The sequence below is a fragment of the Balaenoptera acutorostrata genome, chromosome 7 (genome assembly GCF_949987535.1).
Source record: "Balaenoptera acutorostrata chromosome 7, mBalAcu1.1, whole genome shotgun sequence".
In the NCBI taxonomy this organism is placed as follows: Eukaryota; Metazoa; Chordata; class Mammalia; order Artiodactyla; family Balaenopteridae; genus Balaenoptera; species Balaenoptera acutorostrata.
In genome coordinates, this window is record NC_080070.1 from 111,392,272 (window position 1) to 111,418,037 (window position 25,766).

Genomic DNA, 25,766 nt, shown 5'->3' on the forward strand with positions numbered 1-25,766 from the left:
GGGCAGGTCTTCGCCGTGGTACGGGGGGTGACGGGGAGAGAGTGGGAGCAGCTGGGCCCGACGCCCTAGCACAAGGTTGTGGTTCGTGAACGTCTCTGACTTTCAGTGTTTATTACGGAGCAGAGTCACAACCACAAACTTCTGGTGTCCTGAGGAAACGCAACCTTGCTACGGACTCTTCCGCAAGGAGGCCTCTCTCGGAGGACATCTGGGAAGGGGAGATCTTGGGAGGCGTGCCCTGCACAGCACGGCATTGAGACGGCCCCACTCGCTGAAGCGTATCAGGCCCTACGGTGTGGACGGCGGAGCGGGGAGCCAGGGGACCAGAGGGCATACGGTAACTCTCCGCAATTTCTCCTCAGTTTTGCAGTTGTTGAAACTAAAACTGCTCTAAAAATAAAGTTTATTAATGAGCGTTAAAAAGTTGACAGGAAAGAACATCCACAGTAGGTCAGATTATGATTAATAACTAATATCAACACTGCATTAACAAGAATGCAATATTATTTTTTATAAGGTAAGTATGAGTAACGAACAATGAATAGTATACATCTAATTTTTTAATACTCCATATACAATCAACATGTTTTGATCAACAGTGTAAACCATATAAAAGAAAACCTTGCTTTCCATTTGTACAAACATTGCTTTCATCATAGCAAAACTTTACAATGTTAAAACGTACCATATATAGAGGCTATAAAAAGTATTGCTTGTTTCAAAACGAAGTTATTGGTGTCCGAGGCTAATCAGTTACATCATCACCTCTAATATCAGTCATCAGATCCATAGCATGTCTTTGTTTCCAAGAGTTTATATTATACAGCAAGATTACTCTAGCCAAATTAAGTCAAAAGGGTTTCTTTTTTTAAAAAACAAACAAACAAGTAAACGCAGCTAAAAATGTGTAGTTTTATCTACCAGGTGATAGGGTGGGGATTTTTAGTACTTCTGCTGGCAATTCAGATAGGAATGTGTAATCTCGGAAGGCATACTGTGCTTGTGGAAGAGAAAATAGTACTAACTGCTTCAGTTTTTATCCCAGATATAATATGTAAAAAAAAAAATAAGACGTGTTTCTTAAAGCAAGCATCCTCTCGTTGGCTCTGGTTTTTACAAACGCCATCCAACTCCTCCTGCAATCTCCTTGCCGGCTCCCTTTGCGGCTAACTGCTTCCTTTCTCCCTGGGCAATAAAGGATGCACAGCGGCTCCAGGCAGGGCAGCCAGCTGGTTGCACAAGCAGCAAGGGTGCTCACGATCAGCCCACTTTTAATGGAAGACATGGAAAACGGGGGTCTGTTCTGTATTTCCTCTTCATCGATTGGTTTGGCCCTCTCCCCTCTAGTGCTTGGGCACGTGCCCTGGACCCTCCCCGTCCATCCAGGTTCCTGACGCTCAGCGAGTGATGCTGGGTTATTTAAAAAATTAATTAATTTAATTTATTTATTTTTGGCTGCGTTGGGTCTTCGTTGCTACGCGCGGGCTTTTCTCTAGTTGCGGCGAGCGGGGGCTACTCTTCGTTGCGCTGCGCAGGTTTCTCATTGCGGTGGCTTCTCTTGTTGCCGAGCAGGGGCTCTAGGCTCGCAGGCTCTAGAGCGCAGGCTCAGTAGTTGTGGCGCACGGGCTTAGTTGCTCCGCAGCATGTGGGATCTTCCCGGACCAGGGCTCAAACCCGTGCCCCCTGCATTGGCAGGTGGATTCTTAACCACTGCACCACCAGGGAAGTCCGATGCTGGGGTCTTTGTGCTTGGACTTCTCTCAATCCTCAGGTGTCTACAACTGCAGAATCTGCCTGCAAGTCCACACACCTGTGGCTAATCCCTAGTCTGGTGGTTCATCAGCCTTGGCTGAACATCAGAATGATTTTAGGAGCTTTACGAAGTATAAATCCTGGGTTTCGCTGGCCTGAGGCACGGTTGGGCCTCAAGATTTTCAAAAGCTCCCCCCACGATTCCACTGTGCAGCCGGCGTTGACAGCCCCATCCCTAGGGTGCGGGAACGGCTTAGTTTGGAAGACCGTTGGTGGCATACATTTAACATGCTAAACATTATTAGGGCTCTGCTGGTATTTCTAGTCTATATTGTAATCGCATATCAATTGTAAATACAAAAATAAAATACTTAGCATCAAAATCAGATTGGGATAGATAAACCAGCAAAGTGCCCCGCTATTGTTTTTCTCACATTTACAGGGTCCCGTTGGCAGATGGGTGGAGTACGGCATGCAGTTGAAGTTGTGTCTCAGTTGTAACAGTGATGCTTTCCCACTGACTTGCGCCAGAGTCAAATGAACCTCCTTCAGACCAAGAAACTAAATGTGCTTTCCACCTTTTTCTCACTTTATAGATATAAAAACGAGTCTCCTCTTCATCAAGACGACCTAACCTAGCTCTGCAATGATGTTGTGCCTTTTTATGAGAGAGAAGAGAATTTTCTCTTGTTTCAGTCAAATTCCTTTAAACAAAAATTTCAGTTTCAAATTTTGATTCTCTTGCAGTCTTTCTAAAGTAAGCTATTTCTTTTAGTAGAAAAGTGAGTTTTCCTATAAATATACCTTACAAAGTTCAGTGCTCAAAAAAGTTACAAAAATAGGCTTACATTTAAAAATCTTGTTGGAATGTGTCTTCAATAGTAAAAAATCTGTGCTCCTGATACAGCCGGTGTGATTGGTGATAGAGGTAGGGGTTTCTATTCACTAAGGTTTTACAGCCCCAGCAAAGAAAAAACAAAGATCATTACATTGTAATAATGCACTCATCACCAGGGAAGAAATGCAGAATAGATGTTAAGGGCAATTTCAACAGCTGTCACTCTGGGTGAGCAGCTCATTCCCTGCAGCGGGAGATGGATTTTTTCTAATACTTCTTAGAAAATGAAACTGTCCAGGGCTTTCTCAAGGCTCAGGTTTGGGTATCTGCCACTTTCAGGATGAGTTAGCTGCTGGTGACAAGGAATTAGAGGCTTCTGGAATGGCCACCAGTGGCTGAGTCTGCAGGCACACCAGGGACCGCGGGGTCGTTCTGGCCCTGCCTCAGGAATCTCTTCCACACACACAGTTTCTCTGATTCTGCCCTGACTTGGGGGCACGGTGTAGATGCCTAGGCTTGTACAAGGGAAGGTGACCTTAGAGATGAGGGTTTCAACTCTGGTTGCCCATTAGAACCACATGGGGAGCCCGTAGAATTCCCATTCAGTTGGTCCTTTTGAGCTCACAGGCGGTCCTGGCGGGCAGCAAGGGTGAGAACCGCGAGTCACTGAAACCCAACAGCCGCATCCTACACGCTGAGTGCGCCGTGAGCGGGAGGCCGTCAGCCCAAGGCTGAGTCTCCCCTGCAGAGCCTTGCCTTTACACGGCTGCTCCCCAAACTCTGGTGCTCGTCAGAGTCACCTGGGGGAGCTCTGAAAATCCCTGGGCCCAGGCTGCACCTGAGACACATTCAGACCCTTTTTGGTTGGGACCCAGGAAGACTCCCAAGGGCAGCCAGCCTGAGAACCACTATCGTTGTGCTTCTGCAGTTCATGGTTCATGTATGTCTGCAGTTCGGGCGGGGGAGGGCTAAAGCTCAAAATTAAGAACTTTCAACAAATACCTAAGCCTTATCGTCAACTGGAATGCAACCTGCTGTCTCCACCACTGTGCTCCTAGTTGTAAAATCAGTGACAACTTGGACCAGAGCAAACCTAGAGTTTGGAAGATTCATCTCTGTCTTCCTGAGGTGACAGAACAATTTTTCGTAGAGTGTGACAATGGGGACTCCTTAAAGATTATGTGAGAAGATGTGTGTAAGGCCCACTGGACAGCTGACCCTGGAATGACTCAGGTTGGGGCGCTGACCCTCTGAGCAGTGGACCCGCCAGTAACTTACAGTAAGTCGGCGCGCTGGAGCCTCCGGTTCTTTAGCTGAGGATTCAGCCAACTGGGGCTCGTGTAGAACTGTCACGTTCACTAGTGAAAAAACCCACGTCTAAGGGGACCCGCACCCATATGTTGTTCAAGGGTCAGCTGTAAATGTTAGCCTCTAACTCTTACTTCCCCCTGACCTGTTTCCAAAGGCCTGGTCTGGGGCTGGGCCGTGGGGAAGGGTTCCAGGGATGGCTGGGGAGGAAACATAAGACAGGCTCTCCGTGGGACCTCGGGGCCTGGTGTCAACTAGGAGAAACCAAAGGGGTGAGCGTTAAGCTTTGAGGTCCAGCCAGTCGGAGCCAAGACGTGGGAATCCTGGAGCCCTGGGAGCCCCCCTCCTGACTGCCCAGGGACCCCCGGGCTGGACTCAGGCTCTCTTGGGCTCTGAAGCATCTACAGGCCCCCCTGCACCTCCCTGGACAGACACAGTGAGACCATTTTGGGAAACACAATCTTTAAGAGAATTTAGCAACTACATTTTACGCAGGAAAACTGAAATACAAAGAAGAAAAAACTTGAATAGTTCTTGCTGTTTTATTATGTTAAAGCATTTCAAATTACAAAAATACTAGGATTTTACTGCTACAATTGGACCAGCATGTCGTGGTCCTCCCTCACCATCTGTTTCCTGACAAATAAGTGACAGCAGAATGTGAATCGTTCTGTTTCTCAGTGCTGGATAAATAGTGGGCTAAAGTATTTATGTTCTGAGGTGAATAAATAATGAAAGTGGTTTACTGACAAGGACATAAAATTTCAGACTCTTAAGAGATGTTGTTTAATCTTTCCTCGAATCATTTTCAAATCCCCTGTGGGGACGGACCCGAAGGGCCCTTGGGGAACGTAACTCCCAGGCCGGAAGGGGCAGTGGGCCTGTAGACTGGCTGCATGAGTGGTTCCTGTGGCAGATGCTTTCGTGGGTGACGCTCCCTCTGCTGGGAATGCACTTTCCATTTTCCAGCGGCTGACACCCTGGGGGGTCTTTTAACCCAACTCCACCACGGCTCCTCCAGGACCCGGTCCCCCCTTACTCCCTGCTTTGTGCTGTCGCGGTGCTGGGCTGACATGTCATGTCTGGCATCTGTCATATCGTTTTAAGGCTGGTATTTGTGAGTTAATTTTCTTCGCTAAATTGTGAATTTCGTGGAATCACGGATTATGTTTTATTTATCTTCAGTACCTATGCCAGGCTGGTAAGGTGTTCAAGGGTATTTAGAACATGATGTGATGGAATTGAACATAGTTTATATTTCCATTGAGACAAAATAAAATACTTTGGTAACAAAACTGGGGCCCTGATCCGAGTCAATAAATAAAAGCTAAAGGAAAATCGTGGATGTGGGATGTGGGATGGGCGGCTGAAAATATTGTCTGAAGCATTTCTTCCTGGCTGAGGTGGATGCTAAGTGTTTATAACACTGTCTACAAAGAAGTGTGTTAACAGTCAGGGTGCGGGGACACAGCTGAGAAAATGCTGGTGTCCTAAGCAGCAGGTCCTCCAATTACAGGGAGTTATTTTAAGGGGAAATTGTTTTCTTCTTCTCACATGCCTATAGATGTTATGAAGGCAGTTATCATCAAAGTCAAATTTCATATTTACCACCTGAATTCCACACGACACAAAATGCTGTCTGTAGTCTAAAACATGCCAGCAGTGGTGAGGGCGAGACATGTCTGCAGAGCTGCCCCAGAGCCTGGACCCTTCAGCTCACCAAGGGCGAGGAGGAGCTTCGGGGGCAGCTTACCAGTGAGGAGCAAAGTACCCTTGGAGTAAAAAAACCCTTGAAGTGAAATAAAAAGAAAACTATCTTCCATGAGTAGCTTAAACAATTTTTTTTTTTTGTTAGGGGGAGCTCAAAGTTTTAAGCGCAGCTTCGTTTTTGCAGTCTCCCGATACATGCCTGTCCCCCGACCCCCAAAGGACTTGATGTATTTCCTCTGAGACTCAAATTTGGGGGATTTGTTCCTTTTTTGCACTGTCATTCCATCTCAATTAAAGGCAACTGGTCTGAATGCTGACGAATCAAATATGAGCTGATCTTGGTTACCGTCTCCTCCTGCTGACAGGGAAAGCATACTGAATTTCAAAACAATGGAATGGAAAAGAAACAAATCTAATACCTGTAATTAGAGAACACTGGTCAACCAATGGAGAGTTAAGTACCATGGAGACATTTATATAAAAGTAAGTCTGAGGAAGAATTCTACCCCCTCTGTTTCTTCCTTGCCCAGGAAGAGTTCAAAGTGGCTTATCCTCTTGCACCTGCCGTGATTTGATATAGTACCAATCGGGCCTGCTTAGGATCCAGAGGACTGGTTCGTTATTCAACTGTCTTGCAATGGAAGAGTCTCCAAGCAGAGCCAAGGGAATCAAGTGTTAGCTGGAAGACTGACCCTTGCTTCTTGGTCACAGGTGGGCCTGGGTCAACTCAGTGCCACAGGTGCTACGAGCAAGATTTTCCCTCATTGGAAAAGTCCATTAAGAGCAAAATCAATGACAATTAAAACCGCAGAGGTCCCCAAGCAATAAAACTCCTTAAACATATTTAGTGTTTTTCAAATATACCTCATTGAAAGGTGAACTTCTGCCCAAACGGACAACATTCTTTCTGGATGCCTTTTGTGGAAGCCTCACAGTTTGAAGACAAAGGAATGTCCCTGCAGTTCCCCGAAGTGCATCCGAGTCGGGGGCACTTGTTGGCTGAAAGATGGGCTGATCACGGCAGATGTGGCCAAACCAGTCCACGGGTCCAAGAGTGAACGTGAGTATGGCTGGCAGGACTGAGTAGCTGCCGTGGCTTGGTCCTGGGGGCTGAAGGGGCTGGAATTTTTAGGGCTGAGGCCGTCCTCCGTGGTCAGGCCCCGGTAAGGTCACTGCCTGCCGGCGCTGCCCTCAGGTATTCCGCATTTTCAGCGGCGGGACCCTTAAAGATGCCGTTTGACTTGGCGTCCTTGGGAAGGAAGGCCTGCTGGTAGTCAGGGTTGTCCAGGTTAATCTGGTGACCGCCTTTCTGCGCCCAGAGGGCAGGGCCGTCGAGCACACCGCTGGCGCAGGCGGGGTGGGCGGTGTTGAGATACTCAGGGTTGCCCACGGCATTGCTGTGGGAATTCTGGTAGTGAGGGTCTCTGCCTGGAGCCGGGTTTAGAGGCTGATTGTGATAGACGGGGTTCTGGACAGAGCCCGCGGGCCTTTTGGGAATCGACTGGTTTATGTATTCTGAAATTGAAAAGAAATCAGACGTAATCAGCAAAGCATCGTCCTAATAAGCAGGATTCCACGGCTCATTCCGAACCCGTGAATATTCTTCAATGAGGCAATGGATGACAGAAGCGGGGAAGCCTGGGGAGAGGACTCTCTGGCTAAAATAAATTGTGTTCTTTTCTGTCCTTCTCAAAGCGATGGGCACGTTCATCTTTTGCCAATTTAAAGTTCTCAGGGGACAGCCTCCCTTGAGGGTGTGTGTGTGTGTGTGTGTGATGGTTGGGTCTGTCTGGGGATAAAGCTTAGATTAGGCAAATACATGTTTCACAGGCCAAGAACGGAGCCAGGAGAGAGAACAGAGATCAAATGTGTCACACACCCACCCACACATGCTCATACACTCACACATGTATATCTCTGCTGTTTGCTTCCAATTCTAGAAAATGTGCAGATTCATTCTAAAGACAACCTGGACACGCCTTGAGCCCCTCAGAGACCCGTGCGCCTGCCTAGCGGTTTCTGTTGATCGGCCTCTTCCTCCATCCATCGTGTCTGCACGCGTGCCACGGGCCCCACCTCTGGACCAGCTGGAAAGCAGCAGCTGGCCGGGGCACCGGGGATGGAGGCCGAGGAGCATGACCGCTTCCAGGGCGAGGCACTCACCGGCCGCCGGAAGGAAGGCGTCATCGATGCTGTCCTCGGTCAAGGTGCCAGTGGGGTCTGAGCTGTACCGCTGCAAGAAGCTGTCTTCCTTGAGGGGATAGCTCTGCTGGGGAGGAGATTAGGCAAGGTTACTGCAGCCAGCGCCGCTCGCTTCGGCGGGGATCAGGACCCCTGACAGCTCGTTAACCTGCAGATTCTGATTCAGCAGGTCTGGGAGAGGACCCGCTCCACCCAGGGGTGGCCCACAGACCACAGGGCAGGCGGCACGGCCCTGGCCGGGGCCGTCCAGCGGGGCTTTCCGCGATGACAGACATGTTCTGTAATCTGTGCTCTTCCGCGTGGCGGCTACTAAGCACAGGTGCGAGGAACTGAATTTTAGATTTTAACTTAATTAACGAAAATGTAAATTTAAGCAGCCGCGTGTGGCTAGTGGCTGCTACGTTGGTGAGTGTGGGTCTAATCAAGGCTTCACACGTCTAGCCACAGCGTCACCTGGAAGGTGGGCTCAAGTACAGACGGCCAGGCCCCTCCCCGCAGATCCTGAGTCGGGAGGTCTGGGGTGCTGGCCCGACAGTTCGCATTTCTAACAGACTGCCAGGTCCATGAACTGCATGCTGCTGCTGGTCTATCAACTGTATTTTCAATAGCATTTTGATAAGCGATAGCTAATTGCTGGCCGTAGGGTAGGGATGAAACAATACAGGAAGGAAAGTCACAGCTTTCTGGGTTAGGGTGGGCATTTTTTATGTCTAATAGAGCCATGGTACAGAGCTGTGATTTAATTCTGGTTTATAGGAGCTGATACCTACCCCGTTTCTATCAACGCAAGCCACAGTGGGAGTGCTGCTGGTGGCGCTCTGAAAAAGAATCGCAGCTGTTTATGGTGCACGTGGACGCTCACCCACCCCCACTGAGAGCAGGACGGGGGGCCTCCGGGAGTGGGCACAGTTAAAGGGGCCTGATTTCGTCTTGACTCATTAGCTTTAGAAGAACTAGGTTTAGTTCTGATTTAACTCTGTTCCTTAGTGGACCAAAAAAGATTATGATCCAGTTGTTGCAATGCAGTAAGATAAATAATACACTGAATTGATTCATTCTGATTTTGGCTTTACCATCTGCTTAATGTTTACTTCTTTGTCTCTACCTGAGTTCCACAAGATGGGTATCATATTTTTGCTAAAACTCAATCTGTTCAAACCAGGAGGCAGAGCCTGAGCAAGAGTGACTTTGGTACCAGGGAACTGAGGAGGGGCGTCCGGGAAGTGGTGGGGCTGTGGAAGAAGCCCTGCTGGGGGATGAGGTACTCATCGGCGTCCACGACATCCTCCATGTCCTCTTCGTCCATCAGGGTGCGGTAGAAGTTGGAGTCCGTAGGGCTTGGCAAATGCATCCTCTCGTCCCCCTGGCGCAGAGATTGTGAGACCATCAGAAAGGTCCGGCGAGCTGCCGTTCCACCCCCCTGGCTATCGAGGCGGGTCTGCTGTCAGCAGGTGCTTGTGCGTTTGCCAGTTGGGTTCTAATACACTCGTCCCCCCTCCCCCTGCCCGGTTCTGGGAAGTACAGTTCCTCCTTCCATTTCCCCCGACCTGGAATTAAGACGCTGAAAATTCCCTGATGTCTCAAAGTCCTCAAAGGAAATGCAAACGGCTCAGGAGGAAAAAGGAAGGGCCAAAGCCACAGCATTTACTGAGTGCTGTGCTGTGTACAATGAGAAATCCACATTTGGTCTTCTTCCCTGCTCCTGGCACAGAGCTCCTAAACCCTTGGAATTCCCTATGTGTCTCTTATGTTAATGAGGAGACTTCTGGAAGCACCTAAAGATGGGGGCTGGTGGCCAGTGGAGCCAACCATGTGATTACACGGTCGGAACTTTCAGTCTCACCCCTAACCTCCAGGGAGGGCAGGGGGACTAGGGGTCAAATCCATTGCCAATGACCAATGATTTAATCATGCCTATGTAATGAAGCCTCCATAAAACCCCGAAAGGACAGGGTTCAGAGCTTCGGGGTGGTGAACCCCTGGAGATCCGGGGAGAGTGGTGCACCCAGACAGCACGGAAACTGCGCCCTTCCCCCATGCCTTGCCCTGTGCATCTCTTCCGTCTGGCTGTTCCTGAGTTATATCCTTCTATAGTAAACCAGTGATCCAGTAAGTAAAAAGATTTTCTGAGCTCTGAGAGCCACTCTAGCAAATTAATGGAACCCAAGGAGGGGGTTGTGGGAACCTTCTGCCAGATGGTCAGATGCCCAGGTAACAACCTGGACTTGGGACGGGCATCTGAACTGGGGGGGTGGGGAGGGGAAGCGGTCCTGGAGGACTGTGGGATCTGACGCTGTCTCCAGGTGGACAGTGTCAGATTGAGCTGAACTGAAGGACACCAGCTGGTGATGGAGAATTGCTTGCCTGGTGGTGTGGGGTCCCTCCCCTCCAACACACACACCCTGTGATTGCTGAGCAGAACCTTTAGGCACTTTGCAAAGTATTTTGCTTATATTATTTCACTGAATCTTTAAAGCAGCTCTGCGAGCTTAGTTTTGTTAACCTCACATTGTAAGTACAGGGTCAGGGATCTGAAGCCAGGTTTGCCCGACACCAAAGCCCTGGTTCTCCATGAGAGCGACATAAGGCTTTGGCTAAGGGGACCATGAAATGACGGGGGCCGAGCGTGAGGGGCTCACAGAGATGGCAGATGGAGCTGGGGGCCCCATGGTGCGCTCCAATTAGTCCACAGCTTGGGCTGTGCTTCTTCTAACGCACTGAGGGTTAATGGTGTGACCTGCGAGACGGGGAGGCTGTGTCGGCACCGGACGGAGCATAGTGACGTTTGATGCTTATTAGAGGGATTTTCCCAGTGGGTGTGCAGACTGGGAGCTGGTACCTGGATGACAAGGTAGCGCTGGGGGTCTCGGGCCATTTTGGAGAATTCAATGATCAACTCACGGAACTTTGGGCGACTATCTGCATCAATCATCCAGCCTGGGGAAGGAAGGAGGAAAGTCAGTGCAATTAGAACCCTGAAAGAAGTGATAAAGATGGCATCGCTGAAAGAAAGCACTTACAGTGAGATTCTTTTAGACAAATAAATGAGGACGAAACCTAATCTTTGTGACAGGTTGTTCAGTCTTGGCAAACCAGCACTGATTACTGTTTAAAGACCATGCTATCACATATTTGAGCCAGAATGGCAATAACATGCTCTAATTTTCTGCACCTCCCCTTCCAAGGGCCAGCATTCTGGTGTCATCGCCTTAAGTGACCCAGCAGCTGTACGATATGCACTGCTTTCTGTGAACTGCTCTGACTGCAGGGCACCCTGGGTCCAGTCTCTCAGTAAAGTCCTCCCTTGACATGCACCCTCATCCATATTCACTCGGCAGTCTAGTAAGCTGGAAACCAGATTCGGTGTAGGGAAAATTAGGGACTTTCTTAAGAACCTCAGCGTTTGGGAACTCCACACCCTGGTGCTTTCACTGTATTACACACTCAAGCAATCACATGTGCACGTGACAGGGGTGCTTCAGTGCCTTTCCTGGGGGGGGGGGAATACTTCTGTCAACCATGCCAGTGCATTTGAGTACACAATGATCCAAGTCTACACAATGATCCAAGTCTAGATTAAACATGCTGGAGGAACAGCTATTGACTGGAAATCCTCATGATTCCTGAGGGTTCTTATTTATTTTCTATCAGCAGGATGTCAGGCTATTTTGGGCCAGACTGCTATGTGACCTTAGACAAATCATGTAACCTCTCTGGATCCCAGCTTCCGCAACCTAAAGCAAGGACGTTAAAACTGATTAACTCTGTGGTCTAAAGTTCAGAAAGGCTTAATATTTACATTAACTCTGTCACGTTCCCTGTGCTACCTTCTGTATAAATGCTCATCATACATGTAATGTTACCCCCAGAGCCTACTGAATTTGTGATTCTGAGGGCGCGGTAGTGTCACAGTCAAGCTACACACTCTTACTTGGATTAAAATGTTTACTTGCTACACTGCAGAAGTCCTCACATAAATCCACTATCTGAAAAGGTTGACGTCAAAGCAGAAATGCCGATTCTATTAACCTCTTGTGGTTACTCATCGTTAGGCATTTAAAAACAGTTTCTCTAGTAACAGGCTTCAAAAAGTGGGGCAGCTTTTTTTACATTGAGCAACTCAGAGAGAAGAGTATTTTGGTGTAATGGCTTATGGAGGACTTTGATTTTACTCGTTTGCTTGTGAACATGGGCAAACGTCAGCTCACAGTGTTCAGTGCGTCAGGTAAGTGCTTTCAGAAGTGTCTGAGGGGGGTGTTTACAGATATGCCTGCCTACGACCGTGACAGCATGTCTTCAGGGCGTCGACGGCCTGGGGCGCTTGGCTCAGGGCAGCCCAGGGCCAGGTGCAGCCGGCCACTCACACTTGACCATGATCATGTAGACGTCGATGGTGCAGATGGGCGGCTGAGGCAGGCGCTCTCCCTTCTCCAGGACGGTTGAGATCTCACTCGCGGGGATCCCGTCGTAAGGCTTGGACCCAAAGGTCATCAACTCCCAAACGGTGACTCCTAAGAGGAAGAAGCGTTGCTGTATGAGTCAATAATAATCACAGCACCTTGTCTTTAGTCATCGTTGTTGACATACTGTGTCTAAGGTTTAAAAACCCATGTTTCTGTGGCCTTGGGCAATTTGCTTGATGCTGGAAGTCTCAGTTCAAGCTCCCTGTAAAGGGGGGGTGATGACAGCGTCTGCCTCATAGGACAGTTGTGGGGATCAAACAAGATAACACAACTGCAACGTTCAGACAATCCCAGGCAAACAGTAAGTGGCCAATAAATAGTAAACTTTAGTAATAACAGCAAAGAGAATACCACCACTCTGAAACATACGGATTACGGTCTGTGGAGCTGGAGTTACACACCCAGACATCATCGGCCGCAGATGACTTACCGGCAAGGTTATAAGCCTGTGTTTTTAAAGAGTAAAAAAATTGGAAGAAAACCCCCCTGTGTTCCCTTTGATAAATATAAAACCCCCATACTTTTAATTTCAACATCAATCAATCATCGTGATTAAAAAAAATCCGAGGAGGAGTAATTTTAGAATTGGTGTTTTTTAAGACCGTTCCAAAGTTCTGATGGTCCTTCCATCTCCGTGCCTCCCTTGATGGAGTTCTCTGCTCCAGAAACACACAAATGCCGTGGGGAGTATGCCCCCAGACCACACAGGGAGGGACCAGACACAGGAACCCGGGGCCTTCCTGGTCTCCAGCTAGTCTAACCACCCCTTTTCTTGAGATTGGCTTCTAAATGCGTATCACCACACATCTGCATAGATTTTCCAGAGGTCATTCCCAAACCAAATGACCTGAATTAACAGGCAAAATGCAAGGCTGAAGAATGAAGAAAAGCAGTGGTCCAGGGACAAGAAAATAGATTCTTCTGTCCTGCCCACCACGGAATCAATATTGACTTGAAGAAAGAAAGAAAATCTCATGTCCAGATCTTTAAAGTCGATTGGCCCTGCTCTAACTAGGTTTAGACATTGCGTTTAAACACACACAATGAATCCCTGCGGGAAGGCAGCTTTTCAGGTTTCGGAACAAACGGTGAAAGAGGGCGGTGTGTGTACCTGGTTGTGGGGTATAAGTGGGGCTGGAAGGTGCTATGAGTTCTCTCTCTTTTCAACTCCTAAGTGGAACACGTAGGTCCCTAACTGACTAAAATATTTTGCCTTGACTGGAGCCTAGAGAGTGGAGTAACAGGATATGTTTTTAGACTAAAAACTCAGGTTCATGTTGTAACAGGTCCGGTGTACTGCCAGGACAGCAGATTAGAACCACTGACAACACGATTTCCACTGAGACGAAAGACACAGCCCCCGTGGTGATGCTGGCTTTCTGATGCCGGTTGTAATCATTCACAGGGATTAAGTCACTGAGCCGGAGAGTTTTCATTTACTGGACAAACGTGGCCCAAGCGTGGGCTGCGAGGGCTGCGAGTGGACACACAGGGCAAGGGGAGAACGCAGCCGGGCGGCTGGGAAAGGCAGGGGGCCAGACCACTCTTGATCCTATTGATCACGGTTAGGGGTTCAGGTTTTATCTGGAACATATTTGGAAAACCAAAGAAGGATGTTAAGCAGAGAAGCGAACGTCTAATGTGGTTTAAAGATTTTTCTGCTGTTTGGAGAATAGACGAGTGGGTGTAAAACAAGCCCAGAGAAGACCCAGGAGGAGCCCCTGCTTGGTGTCCCTGGGGGTGCAGGGGGGGTGGCTTGGGCTGTGACAATGACAATGACAGCTCTGGGCAGGACCACAAATGGGAAAGCGGCGTTTCTTCCCATCCCTCTGGGGGAGTAGACATTTCTTGAACATGACTGAAAATAAGGCATCAGAATAGCTTTATTTCCTTATCTAGTTCATTCATCGTGAGCAGCTAGCTCACAGGTATAAATGAAAATTCACTTATTCATTCACAGAGATCTCCGTCTCTGTAAAGCTTACGTTATAGCAGAAAAGACAAAGACCCATGACAGTTTTAAAAATGCATTTGGAATATTAGGAAGTTAATAATGCTCTGAAAGAAATGCTAAGTGGACAATATCCTGAATGATTTTGTTTTTGTGATAGTGACTAAATTCCTCTCGGAGATTCTTTTTACTATTGCTCTCTCCAAATACGCGTTTCTATGGAGGTGGGTGACTCCTTCCCTTCACCTCCGTTGCGTTGATAGCTGGGATAGGCTGATAATGCATAGGTCAATGCAGATCAGGTGTTCTGCAACCTTTGGGCTGATTCTGGGTGACAGCGAGACTGCCTGCAGTAACATAGGCGGAAGCACCCCAGCACGGCAGCCAGTGGAAGTGCCTTCCTGAAAGGCAAGGCCCTTGTGGACCCAGGAAACGCTCTGTACAGAGGACGAGGCGGGAACGTGGAAGGTGTGTCTGAGCTGTTCTCATTGGAAGGAAGAAGAGTCAGACCCTGACGAGGCGGCCTTCACGAGAGCTGGAAACAGTAACTACCTCCCTTTCCTCATATTTCCCCACACACACACCCTCACAGTGCGTTTCATGAAGCCATTCTCTCTGATACACAAAGATGACCACTCACTATATGAAACCATAACCCCCGAGTCAGTCCATCGTAAAACCACATTTCTCTACCGGGAAACTCTTCCCCACGAAACCTGATCTGTCATCTCCCTTTGGTTCACTTCAAATTCAGGGCAAGAGGTCACGTTTGGCTTGATTCTGGGGGACAGGCGTCTCCTAGGCTCCAGTTCTTTCCCTCCCACTACCCGCTCTCCTGACACGCTCCTTGTTCTCTCCAGTGACACCCGGTACGGTAGTTCCACTCAATTTCCTTTTTCACATTTCCCAGTACAACAGACAGACGGCGATGATTACGGGGTTGTTAGTCACTGCCCTGGACGTCAGAGCGTATCATGTACATCGACAACACGAGCCAGTGAAGCCTCAGCCCTGATTAATCAGCCTCAGGATTTCGACTCACCGTAGCTCCAGACATCACTCTGGTGGGTGTAAATTCGGTGTAAAATTGATTCCAAGGCCATCCACTTGATAGGCACCTTGGGATGATGAGAGAGAAAAGTAATAAGACAACAATTAGCTTCCCTCGGTTGAAAAAAAGTAAATCACACTGGAATACATTACAAGCCACAAAGGTGAGGAAGCTGGGCCACCCCCAGCCCAACCCGGGCCCAGTGTTCCTTCCCAGCCGGGGGAGAGGTTTTAGTCTGGTAGCAAACAGGGCCTCTGTCAGGCCCAGAGCTGAGGGCCTTGGGTCTGTGGGCTGTTCTGCCGAGCTGCGTGCACGTGCTGGCAGCTGGGGGCCCTGGCTGTGTCCTGCGTCCGCGGCTGTCTGCAGGGCTAGCGGCTTGGAGCCATGCGGGCCACGGTGAGAGCGAAGAGAGAAGCAGCTGATCCAGAGCGTTCCGGAGGGCCTATCAGGAGACCCGCACCCCTCGCCGCTGGGAGAGCCCCCTGGAGAAGCCCCAGGCCCGTCCGAGAGGAAGAAGCCAATGCCGCCGCGGCCGGCGCCCCTCGGGAGCTGCTGGAACAACACGGGGCCCTTTCCGGGATGCTCTCCCAGCTGTTCTTCTGAAGGGGCTTCACCCAGGAGTGGGAGGTTGAAACCTACCCTTGGCTAATGGTCACCTAGAGATGGAGCTGAACTCACGTTTACTGCCTTTGGCTTCTGGATGTGTCAGAAACACCTTTATGCACTTTCCCAGCAAATCCTGCTCCCCGGGCAGCTCTGGCTGCAGGGCCAGAAGGGCCTGGCTAGACGCAGGTGCTGGTGGCAGCTGTGACCTCACCCAGAAGGTCCTGAGGACGGCCCTCCCACTGGTCAGCCTGCTGGCGGGGGAGTGCTCGCCCTTCTACAAGCCGGCTCCTTACTTTGCCCCCTTCTGCGTGGTACTCCTTCTCCTCGGCGCCCAGCAGTTTGGCCAGCCCGAAATCCGTGATCTTGACGTGCTGCGGCGTCTTCACCAGCACATTCCTGGCCGCCAGGTCTCGGTGCACCAAGCGCCGGTCTTCCAGGTAGTTCATGCCCTGCAACACGGGGCCACGCGGTGAGGGGTGGGTGCTCAGCGGGGACCAGGCAGAGGGCGGGCGCCCCGGCGCAGGGTGCGGTGTCACGTACGCAACAGCCTCAGAGCCGGAGCCTGTCTGCGGACCGACTGCCCTCCACGGACACAGTGACTTGCACCTGGTAACATCAGTGACCAGAGTCTATCTGCTCCACGGATGAAAAGGTGAAGAGATGAAGACATAACTAGCTGCTGACTTACTAACTTATCGCCATCCGGTTACTCAAGTTTCAAACTCAGTTGAACAAATAGAAGAGGCCAGTGACAGAGCAGGAGCCCCGCCGTCGGGCCGCGACCTGGTTAGACGCCGCACGCTGCTCCGGACGGCCGACCCCACCTGCCCGGCCTCGCCTTCCCCACGCCAGCGTGTCTGGGACGCCACCTCCCCAGGATCCAGGGCTCTCATCACGCTTTCCTGGACCATCTTACATGATTCACTGCCAGTGAAGGTTTTGGTCCTGTTTTATTTTCTCTTTTTTAAATTGAAATCACATGGATATTGAATTTCCTTTTATTGATACAAGGTGCCACTCCCTACCCCCTCCCTGGCTGCCTCCATAACTGCTGTAATCAGAATCAAGGCTGGAAGAGAAAGAAAGACAGACTACTTGAGAAGCACCCAGCACAGTGCCCGACACATAGCGAATTCTCGGATGTACAGTCACCCCTTGGTACCCATGAGACTGGTTCCGGGAACCCCTCTCCCTGCTGCCCCCCTAACCAAAATCCATAGTTATTCAAGTCCCTTATAAAATATGGAGCAAGTATGTGTTTGTAACCTACACACATCCTCTTGCATACTTTAAATCACCACTCGATTACTTATAACACCTCATACAATGTACATACTTGTAAACGTAATGTAAATGCTATGTAAACAGTTGCTTGTGCCCAGCCAATTCAACTTTTGTTTTTTGGAGCTTTCTGGAATTTTCTTCCCACACGTTTTTGATCCACGGTTGGCTGATTCTGCAGATGCAGAACCGCGGCTACGAAGGACTAACTGTGTGACCCCTCACCTCTAGCCCTTGTCCACAGCCTCCTTGGTGTCTTTGTCACCTGCCCTTTCTCCCCTGACAGGCGGGCTCACTTCCTGCCCCTACTCCTGGCTTGAAGCCTGCCCAGCTGAGCCAAGCTTCCCTTGGACCCTCGCAAGCTCTAACCCGTAGACATGAGCTTGGCAGCCCCTGCCCCTGTGCAGGGCCACACGGGCAGGCAGGAGAAGCCGGAGGGTCAAGTTCTGCACACGGCCTGTGGGGCTGGAAACACGTGTTCTCCTCCTTGCTCACAAAGGCACCTCTCCTCTCCCCAGCCAGGGAGGTGGACCACATTTCCAGCCTCCTTTACAGCTGACACTCACGAACTCCCCAGTGAAGGGCAGGCACCACAGACATGCTTACCGAAGGGCACAAAATGGAAATGAATGGGCGAAACCAACTCTGCATTACCCTCGAGCTTTCTGCATGTAGCTCTCTTCATTTTAGTGCAAATGCAGGGAATACCTGCAGATTAAGGACAGATCCCAAATTTTCTGGCAAATTCATTGCTTCCTTTTGCATAGATATTAGGTAAAAATTACTAATTAACTTGTCACATCAAAGCGAAGTTTACAAATTTTCCTTCTAGAGTTAAACTAGCCATCACAGGAAAAGAGGATCTTACAAAGACACTACCAGGAATTAGTCTTTGAGGGCTATTTTTGAGGCCTTCAATGTTTTTCTTCTCTTGGGGAAAAAAAAAAAAATGATTCCCATGTGTCCACTGTATTATCTAGAAAGCTCCTGAATGTTTAAGATGCTGTTTGATTTAAATGGTTCCTTTCTAAGATGTCTCAGGTGCCGGGAAATAAGGTTAATGGGCTCATGTCTATTCAAGAGGAAGTGGGCAGGTGCTTCCCTGGAATAGCACTTCCAGGTTAGGAGTCATTCCTTAGGGATGGAGTGTGGAGAGGGAGAGAGAAGCAGGGCTTCCTAGCAGAGGAGGACCTCCTACTCCCTGGCACCCCCCCGCCCCTTCACGGGGCTCCTTTCAGCAGCATCCGTCTCCCCTGTGGTTCACTAAGCCCACAAGGAGGACTTCAGAGAGCATTTCCAGCTACATTTAACTATCGTCGTGAACTTTCTTTCTGCCTCTTTATATGCCTAACAGAGGATCTGGTGCACTGGATACATTTTTTACAAAAGCTTGTTGAAGATGAAGGAAGGAAGGGATGAATGAATGGTAATAGCGGCCGACAGTTCCGAGCCCGGCATTTCAAACACGCCTGCGAAGATGCCTCTCTCGGTGCTGGGAGGTCTGGTACCCACACAACAGCCTTGACAGCTGACCCAGGGGCCCAGAATCTGGGCTGGTGCTGCTTCACAGACCAAGGGCTCTGAGGCCACCACTGGGACGGTGCCCTTAATTTCCTGCTGGGGCCTCCAAGTGAGACTTGTCTGCTGACCCAGAGACTGCTTTAGACGCCACACCCCAGCATCTTGGCCAGGTGCCGCTGAGCGTGCCCAAGGGCAGGTGGATGGGAATCTAACAATGGAAGTAGCTCCACCCCCGCCCCTCCCCCCCTCAGATTTTTTTAAAGGAGCAGAGCAACTGTGCAATAAACTGCAACGTTTTCTCGTAACACCAGCCTTCAGAGAAGGCTTGGGAAAGGGCAGGAAAGAGCAGTACGTGTCTGGAGCACACAGCTAGAGGGATTTAAATCAGAGATAATTTCGGGACAAGATTAGACTCATTTGAACTTAGATAAAACTCTATTCCTTGGTCTCTGTCCCACACAATATGGCAGTTTGAAAGGCCATCTCGGTTATAGTTCTAGGCCCAGCAGAGTTATAGTTTAACCAGCACCAAAGATAAGAGCCCTGACATCGCTCGTGAACTCTCAGAATCCAAACAGAGACCCGCAGGAAGCGCTATCAGCGTCAGCCTCGTGGGGGCCTCTTGGAAACGCAGTTCCCTGATTCTTCTCTCTGAGAGCCTCACTTTAATTTAATGGAACGTATTTATTTTGCTAGTTAACACAGGACGGCTAGGATGGATGCTGCAATACTGAGGTTAAAAGGGGATCTGAAGAGCCGCCCTGGGATCTGAATGCACAGGAGACACAGGATTGCTTCCACGAGGGTTTTAAAGACTTTCCTCGCACAACACCCGGGGGAGAAGAGAGGCCTGGGTTGGGTGTGACATGTACGGACCGTATTCCCAGGCACTGCAGTATCCTGCAACTCTTAGGAGGAGCCCAGAGCGAGAGGCAGGAACGAGCTGCATTTCTAGTGTATTTCTTAACCACCATGTGGGGAAGTGGTGGGTACGGGGGACAGACGCTGACTTGGTGACCTTGGAGGTGGCAGAATAGGAAGCGGAGGGGTAGGTGGAGGGCTCTGGCAGAGTAAAGCAAGGCATGGCGTCCACACCACTGCACCCCTGCCCTCAGAAGAGGCAGGGAAGTGTCAGAATTTCCTGTCCCAGGCACCAACCTCCTGCTGTGTCGGGACAGGAGGCCTGCTAGGTTCACCAGCCTGTGGGCTCCACTCTGACCCGTGACATCACGTGCTGGGGAAAAGCACAGACTTGGGAGCGAGGAGCCCTGGGGTGGAATCTTGATTTTGCTACTTCCTAGCTTGAGACCTGGGCAAGTTACTTCAACACCCGTTGCCTCACTCTCCCCCATATGTACAACGGGCTACTCAGAGGATTAAATGAGTTAATCCACATGGAGCACTTCGGACGGTGCCCAGGGAGAGCCCTCCCTCGGCGCTGTGATTATCGTTTCCTCCTAAATGCCAAATCCATCCTCTCTTCTCTACCCCTTTTGCCATGACCTTGAATTAGGCTGCTGCCACGTCCTGCTACACCTCCCAACAAAGTCTGATCGTGAATAAATTCCCGCGTGGCACCCTTCGCTTTCGTGATGAAGCCGCGCTTGCAGGTTCCTGCGGGGCCTCCCCTCCCCTCCGGCCTGCCCCTCATCCCTCGGCAGCCCTCAGTGTCTCTCGGTCACCTCTCACTGCTCCCTCAGATGGTCCCCAGGACGGGGACGGGCTCTCACTCGTGTCCACAGCACCACAGCCACGTCCAGGCTCCCGAGGGTGCAGGGCGGCTGCCTCACCACTGCCGTCCCCGCACCTGGCGCTCGGCTGGCTGACTGAGCCCACTTTGCTGTCCCCGTGTGACTTGTACAGCAGCCTCTGGGAGGCTGGTCCCTCAGCTCTCCTGCTCTGACCCACTCATTTCCTGCTGCATTGTTACCTCTGTATGGATCTGTTTTCCTCACCTGTGTGCAAGTTTGGGGAGATGGGAAATTTTGTCTTCTTTATATACGTATTTCACATGATACCTGACACTGACAGATAAATGCTCAAGAAATCACCAAGTGAAATGACTAAAAGTTGATGAACATGCTTTAACAGTACAGCAACTTTTGGCTTTATAGTGACATACTGTAAAGTGATCATTTAGGTTGATTAAGTTCAACTGTAATCTTGTGGAACGATGTGAGAATAAATAAAAAAATAATTCAAATAACTGAAATATCTGGTAACCGGATCTGCTGTGGGGCTCTGTCCCCGTCTGCGGTCTTGTTGCCCAGGGTTTTACACAGGTACCTGCTCTGCAGCTGAATCAGCTCTTAGGAAGCGCCTTCCTCTCCCATCGCGTGGATGGAGGCTGGAGGCTGGAGGCTGGAGGTTGAATCACCACCCTCAGGCTGCACAGTTAGTCAGCGGTGGGGCGGGGGGGTTGCTGCCTGAAACCTCACCTTCAGGAGTCCTGATCTGGAGCACAGGAAAGCCAGGTTGGGGGGGGGGGCGCGGAGCAGACCTGGGCGCGAGGGCCAGAGCCACCTGGGCCCAGACAGGAGGCCGTGCACAGGGCAGTTAGTGTCTCCCCGCTGCCCCCACAGGCTGCGCGAGGCTGACGGACAACGTCTCCTCTTCCGGCCCCTCTTCCAGCATGATTTTCATTCTCTCCCACCCCTGCTCATCCCTCATGACCAGGCCACAATTTGTCGATGTGGGTGTCATGACACGGCACCTAGACCCAGACACGAGGGGCCAGCACGCTCTGCTACGTCATCAGCAGGACCACCTTCCTCTCCTCACCTCGATGGGTCTTCTCTTTGCTGCTCTTGTGCCCTGAAAGCGCCTATAAATGTGTGAGCAGTGAAAACGCTGGGGCTTTTTCAGATGAACTTAGACCAAACTAAGTATCCCATCTACTTAAAAAATGGATCCTTCGAATGGAATGTTTTCTGAAGTTCATCCTTATTAAGTTTCATCTTGTAGAATGAACTAGGCGTAGTTCGGTGCTTCTGAAGTTGTGGTCGGTTTCCTTCTGACAGCATCCACCCACCCACCCCTCCACCCCGGCCCCCAGCTACCTTCAGATCTCACCAGGGCCTGGTCAAGTATCTGAAACGTATATCGCCTCTCTAAAAACTCACTTCTGTGAGATCTTAATCCAGGTTAGGTGAAAGAAAGCTCTGTGGTCCCAAAGGTTTGTGAAAATGTTAAATCAATCACAGCCTAGAGAGCTGATTTATGCAGGACTCGGCAGTAATGTGCTCTGCGGTGCTCTAAGAGGAAAGAGCCTGGCATGGCAGCGGTGTTCTCTAAACTGAACTGATGACAGACAGCATCTTTTGGATTCTAACATTTTACTACGTTATTATCCCGTCTAATTATTTTGGGATTTACTAGCTGGTTTATGCAGCCAGGAAGAATGCACACGCTTTCCGAAGCACCTAAGTTACTCCCCGTGAGTGAGAGCCCCCTGTACCTTCCCGAGCCAGGAGCTCAGGAAGCGGTGATGAGGGAGCAGGTGATGTCTCCACGGCCTCCTGAGACTTGAGTCTAGAATCCACTCTCACCCTGTGTGGAAGCGCACCTCTGCTTTCCCGACCCCAGCAAGATTCCCCACTAGGCCACCTCTGTTTTTTTTCTTTTTTTCTTTTGCCCGTGATATAATTTTATCTGTCCTCCTAGCAGTTTAGCCAGGACAATAAACCTACGTAATGGTACCCAGGTCTCCGTGAACACTGGAAAACTTCCCAAGAGAGCCTGTGCCTTTGTGAATCAGGGAGGACATTCGTAAGTCAATAAATCCCACCTTGAAAACGCCAGCAGGTTTAGTTTCTGGTCAGCCACTAAGTGTTTCTGGGTAGTTTCACTTCTAACTTTTACAGAGAAAACTGTTCAGTACTTAGGTAAACAGTCACTAACCCAAGAGCAAATTTCTGTCTTTACAGCTGAAGAAACCATTATTTTCCTTTCCCTGCAAGGACAGACACTGCATCGCCACAGCTATTCAAGTACAGTGGCTTAGGTTTCCCTTGTGAAATAGAAAGCAGCTCCATCGCAGACAAATCGAACAGCTGCAACGTGAACCGACTTTGGATGAGAGCGAACCTAAACGAAGTTCAACAGGCAGAGCAGTGGATTGAAATAACAAGGTGAAATTCTGAGTAATATTATATAGAGCACTATCTTGGAAAACTTGCAGGCCCTGGAAACTCAACTCAGGGACTTTGGAAACTCATGGCTGACCAGGGCCCGGGCAGAGCTGAACTCGCCCTGTAGTGGGCACTGCCGTGGTCAGGTGTTTGTTTCTTCCTCGTGCTGGCAGAAGACTGATATTTGGGGTCAAATAAACTTCCATCTATGCAGACACTTGTGAGCAGGCAGATCTGAATGTAGGGTTGCCAAGGAGAGAAGGGGAAAAGCTCACGAACGAGAGAGGGACCGGAAATAGGAGACGCCGCTCTAGGGAGAGAAAGTCGATATAGAACTAGAACAAGACAATGTTTCAGCTTAGATTTTCGTCACTAATCTAACTTAAAGTAGTCGAAATATGGGGAAAAAACCAGAGAGGTGAGCATGGGGTGCCTACTGGGGCCCGAGTGGGCACCCCACAGAGGCTACCCAGCACCGTTCTCGCTGCCGGGAGGACAGACGGCAGAGGCCCTTCCGCGGCCACAGAGAGACAACCCGCCTAAGAAAAGCCAGAATTGAGATGTGAATCCCCCAGAGTCACAAGCCCGGTTCCGTACCGGGCAGAACTTGCCAAGGCTATGTGTCACATCACGTAAGAAGTCACTTTTGTGGAGCTGCCAACTGACACAAGATAATCAGAATGCTAAATATCCGGGCACCCTCTGGTGAGCTGGGCCTCATCACCCAGGCAGGTGTGCAGAGTTCTGGATGCCCTGCCTGACGGGGGCAGCGGCCAGGGCCTGGCTGTGACAGAGCTCACCTCCCCGTTTCAAGTTAAACAAGTAAATAAACCAGGTCTTCGCAGGTAGCAAGATGTGTTTTTAAAAAATAAAGCGAGTTAAGCAAGGTGATAGAGGCTGCCTGGGGTGGAGGGGGATAGCTTTGGTGATTCTCCTGCCTTAGCTAATCAGGGAAGAGACTAAAGAAGAATTTCTGGGGACGGGAGTCAGGACACGAGTAAACCTCCAGGAAAAATGCCATATTCAGCGAGACCTACCTGGGGCTAACGACCTCCGCCCCGACACCCGCCTCTGTTCTGGGCTGAAAAGCATCCTCCCAGATCTCATGCCTACCCAGCACCCCAGAATGTGACCTTCTTTAGACATAGGGTTTTGCAGATCTAATCGGTTAAAGACCTTGAGATGAAGTCATCCTGGATTTAGGAATGACTGGTGTCTGCTAAGAGAGAGGGTGATCTGGACTCAGGCCGATAGGGCAGGAGGCCACGTGAAGACCAGGGCAGAGGTGGGAGGGACCTGGAGCCCCCAGAGCTGGGGAGGGAGGAAGGATTCTCCCCTAGAGCCTTGGGAGGGGCACGGCCCTTCTGACACCTTGATTTTGAACTTCTGACCTCCAGAACTATGAGAGAGTAAGCTTCTGTTGTGGTAAGCCACTAAGTTTGTCGCGCCTTTTGGTGGCAGCCCTAGGAAACTAACACGGTCAGACACAGAAATAACCAGGCTTTTCATGAGACCACAGCACGTGAGGCACGCAGGCTCTACCAGGACCACTGCCTAGCAGCGGCCACGTGACTCCTCTGCCCTGTGACTGGGGTTACAGCTGTGAGAGCGCCGAGAGCACCATGCGATGGGCGGGGGTCCGAGAGGCGCGCCCGCACTGCCAGGTGCCGGAGCCTCCGGGGCTGGGGCTGAGACAGCGACCCCGGCGGGCGGGCACTGGAAGAAGAGGGCAGAGGCTGCCTCCCACTGCCAGCCTCACCCTGCACCGCTGACCCCAGAGGAGCCCGTCCTGGAGCGAGCGTCTCAGGCGGCTGCTGGCTGAGCGGAGCCCAGAACACGTTTTCGTCTGTCTGAAGTCACCTTCTACGCCTGCTGGGGGTCGAGCGAGCAAGTCCGGAGCATCCTCAGGAGTAAATCTGCAGGACCGACGGTGCTGCCGCCCTGGGTGAGGCGAGCAACCAGGACCTGGACGGGGCCCGGGGCCCGAGGGGCGCCCTGTCCTCCCTGGTTCCTGCACGCTCCCAACACCCGCCCCGGGGCTGAGGGCGGGGCCTGCCCACAGATTCCATTCGTTCCACTGAGTGAAAGGTATACCCACTGTCAGCAGGAACAGAATTTAGCAAGTTGGGTTGCAGATAACTGATGCACTACTGGCATCGAGAGAGAGAGATCTGGGGCTTCCTTGGTGGCGCAGTGGTTGAGAATATGCCTGCTAATGCAGGGGACACGGGTTCGAGCCCTGGTCTGGGAAGATCCCACATGCCGCGGAGCAACTAGGCCCGTGAGCCACAACTACTGAGCCTGCGCGTCTGGAGCCTGTCCTCCGCAACAAGAGAGGCCGCGATAGTGAGAGGCCCACGCACCGCGATGAAGAGTGGCCCCCGCTTGCCGCAACTAGAGAAAGCCCTCGCACAGAAATGAAGACCCAACACAACCATAAATAAATAAAAATAAATAAATAAATAAATAAATAACAAATCCACTGCAGAAGTCATCTGTAAAAAAAAAAAAAAAAAAAAAAAAGAGAGAGAGATCTGAAATGGAAAAACAGTCCTTGTGAGGCCATCTGAGCAGCTAAATACCCGGCTCATCGCTCTGCTCCTGGCCTCAGCTCCACCTGGCCGTTGTCCGCCCCCTCGGCCCCTCCCTCGCTCCAGATCTAGCCTGTCAACAGGGGGACGCGTACGGAGCTCCATGAAGCAGCAGAAACATCTATTCACCTCCTGCCACCGCACGTCAGAGCCAGCACCTGTGTGTCCGCCCGGCCACTCTGTCACCTGACAGCCCTGGCCTGGTTTGCTGGCCTTGTGATCAAGTCCTGCCTGGGTGAAAGCCACACCTCCTCCTCTGCTACAAATTACCACAGTATTCAACAAAAAGAATGCCAGGGAAATGAGAACACCAATGTCAAGCATACTGAGAGCCCCCCGTACAGAGAAAATTGTGCAAATGT

The 25,766-nt window shown here is 50.5% G+C and overlaps 1 protein-coding gene across 3 annotated transcripts in view; it reads right to left on the reverse strand.

Annotated features, from left to right (window-relative positions):
* Positions 1–386: 386 nt before the first annotated feature.
* EGFR (epidermal growth factor receptor) overlaps positions 387–25,766 on the reverse strand; it is a 196,098-nt gene continuing 170,718 nt past the window's right edge. For 2 of the 3 annotated variants that reach the window (XM_057549503.1, XM_057549505.1), the window contains 8 exons: positions 16,175–16,330; positions 15,267–15,342; positions 12,175–12,321; positions 10,650–10,747; positions 9,006–9,173; positions 8,581–8,628; positions 7,772–7,877; positions 387–7,123 (listed from right to left, as the gene is read on the reverse strand). In XM_057549503.1, the coding sequence (XP_057405486.1) occupies positions 6,762–7,123; positions 7,772–7,877; positions 8,581–8,628; positions 9,006–9,173; positions 10,650–10,747; positions 12,175–12,321; positions 15,267–15,342; positions 16,175–16,330 (1,161 nt within the window). In that variant the 3' untranslated portion in view covers positions 387–6,761. The remainder of the gene's footprint in view (positions 7,124–7,771; positions 7,878–8,580; positions 8,629–9,005; positions 9,174–10,649; positions 10,748–12,174; positions 12,322–15,266; positions 15,343–16,174; positions 16,331–25,766) is intronic. The other variant, XM_057549504.1, reaches the window with a different exon arrangement.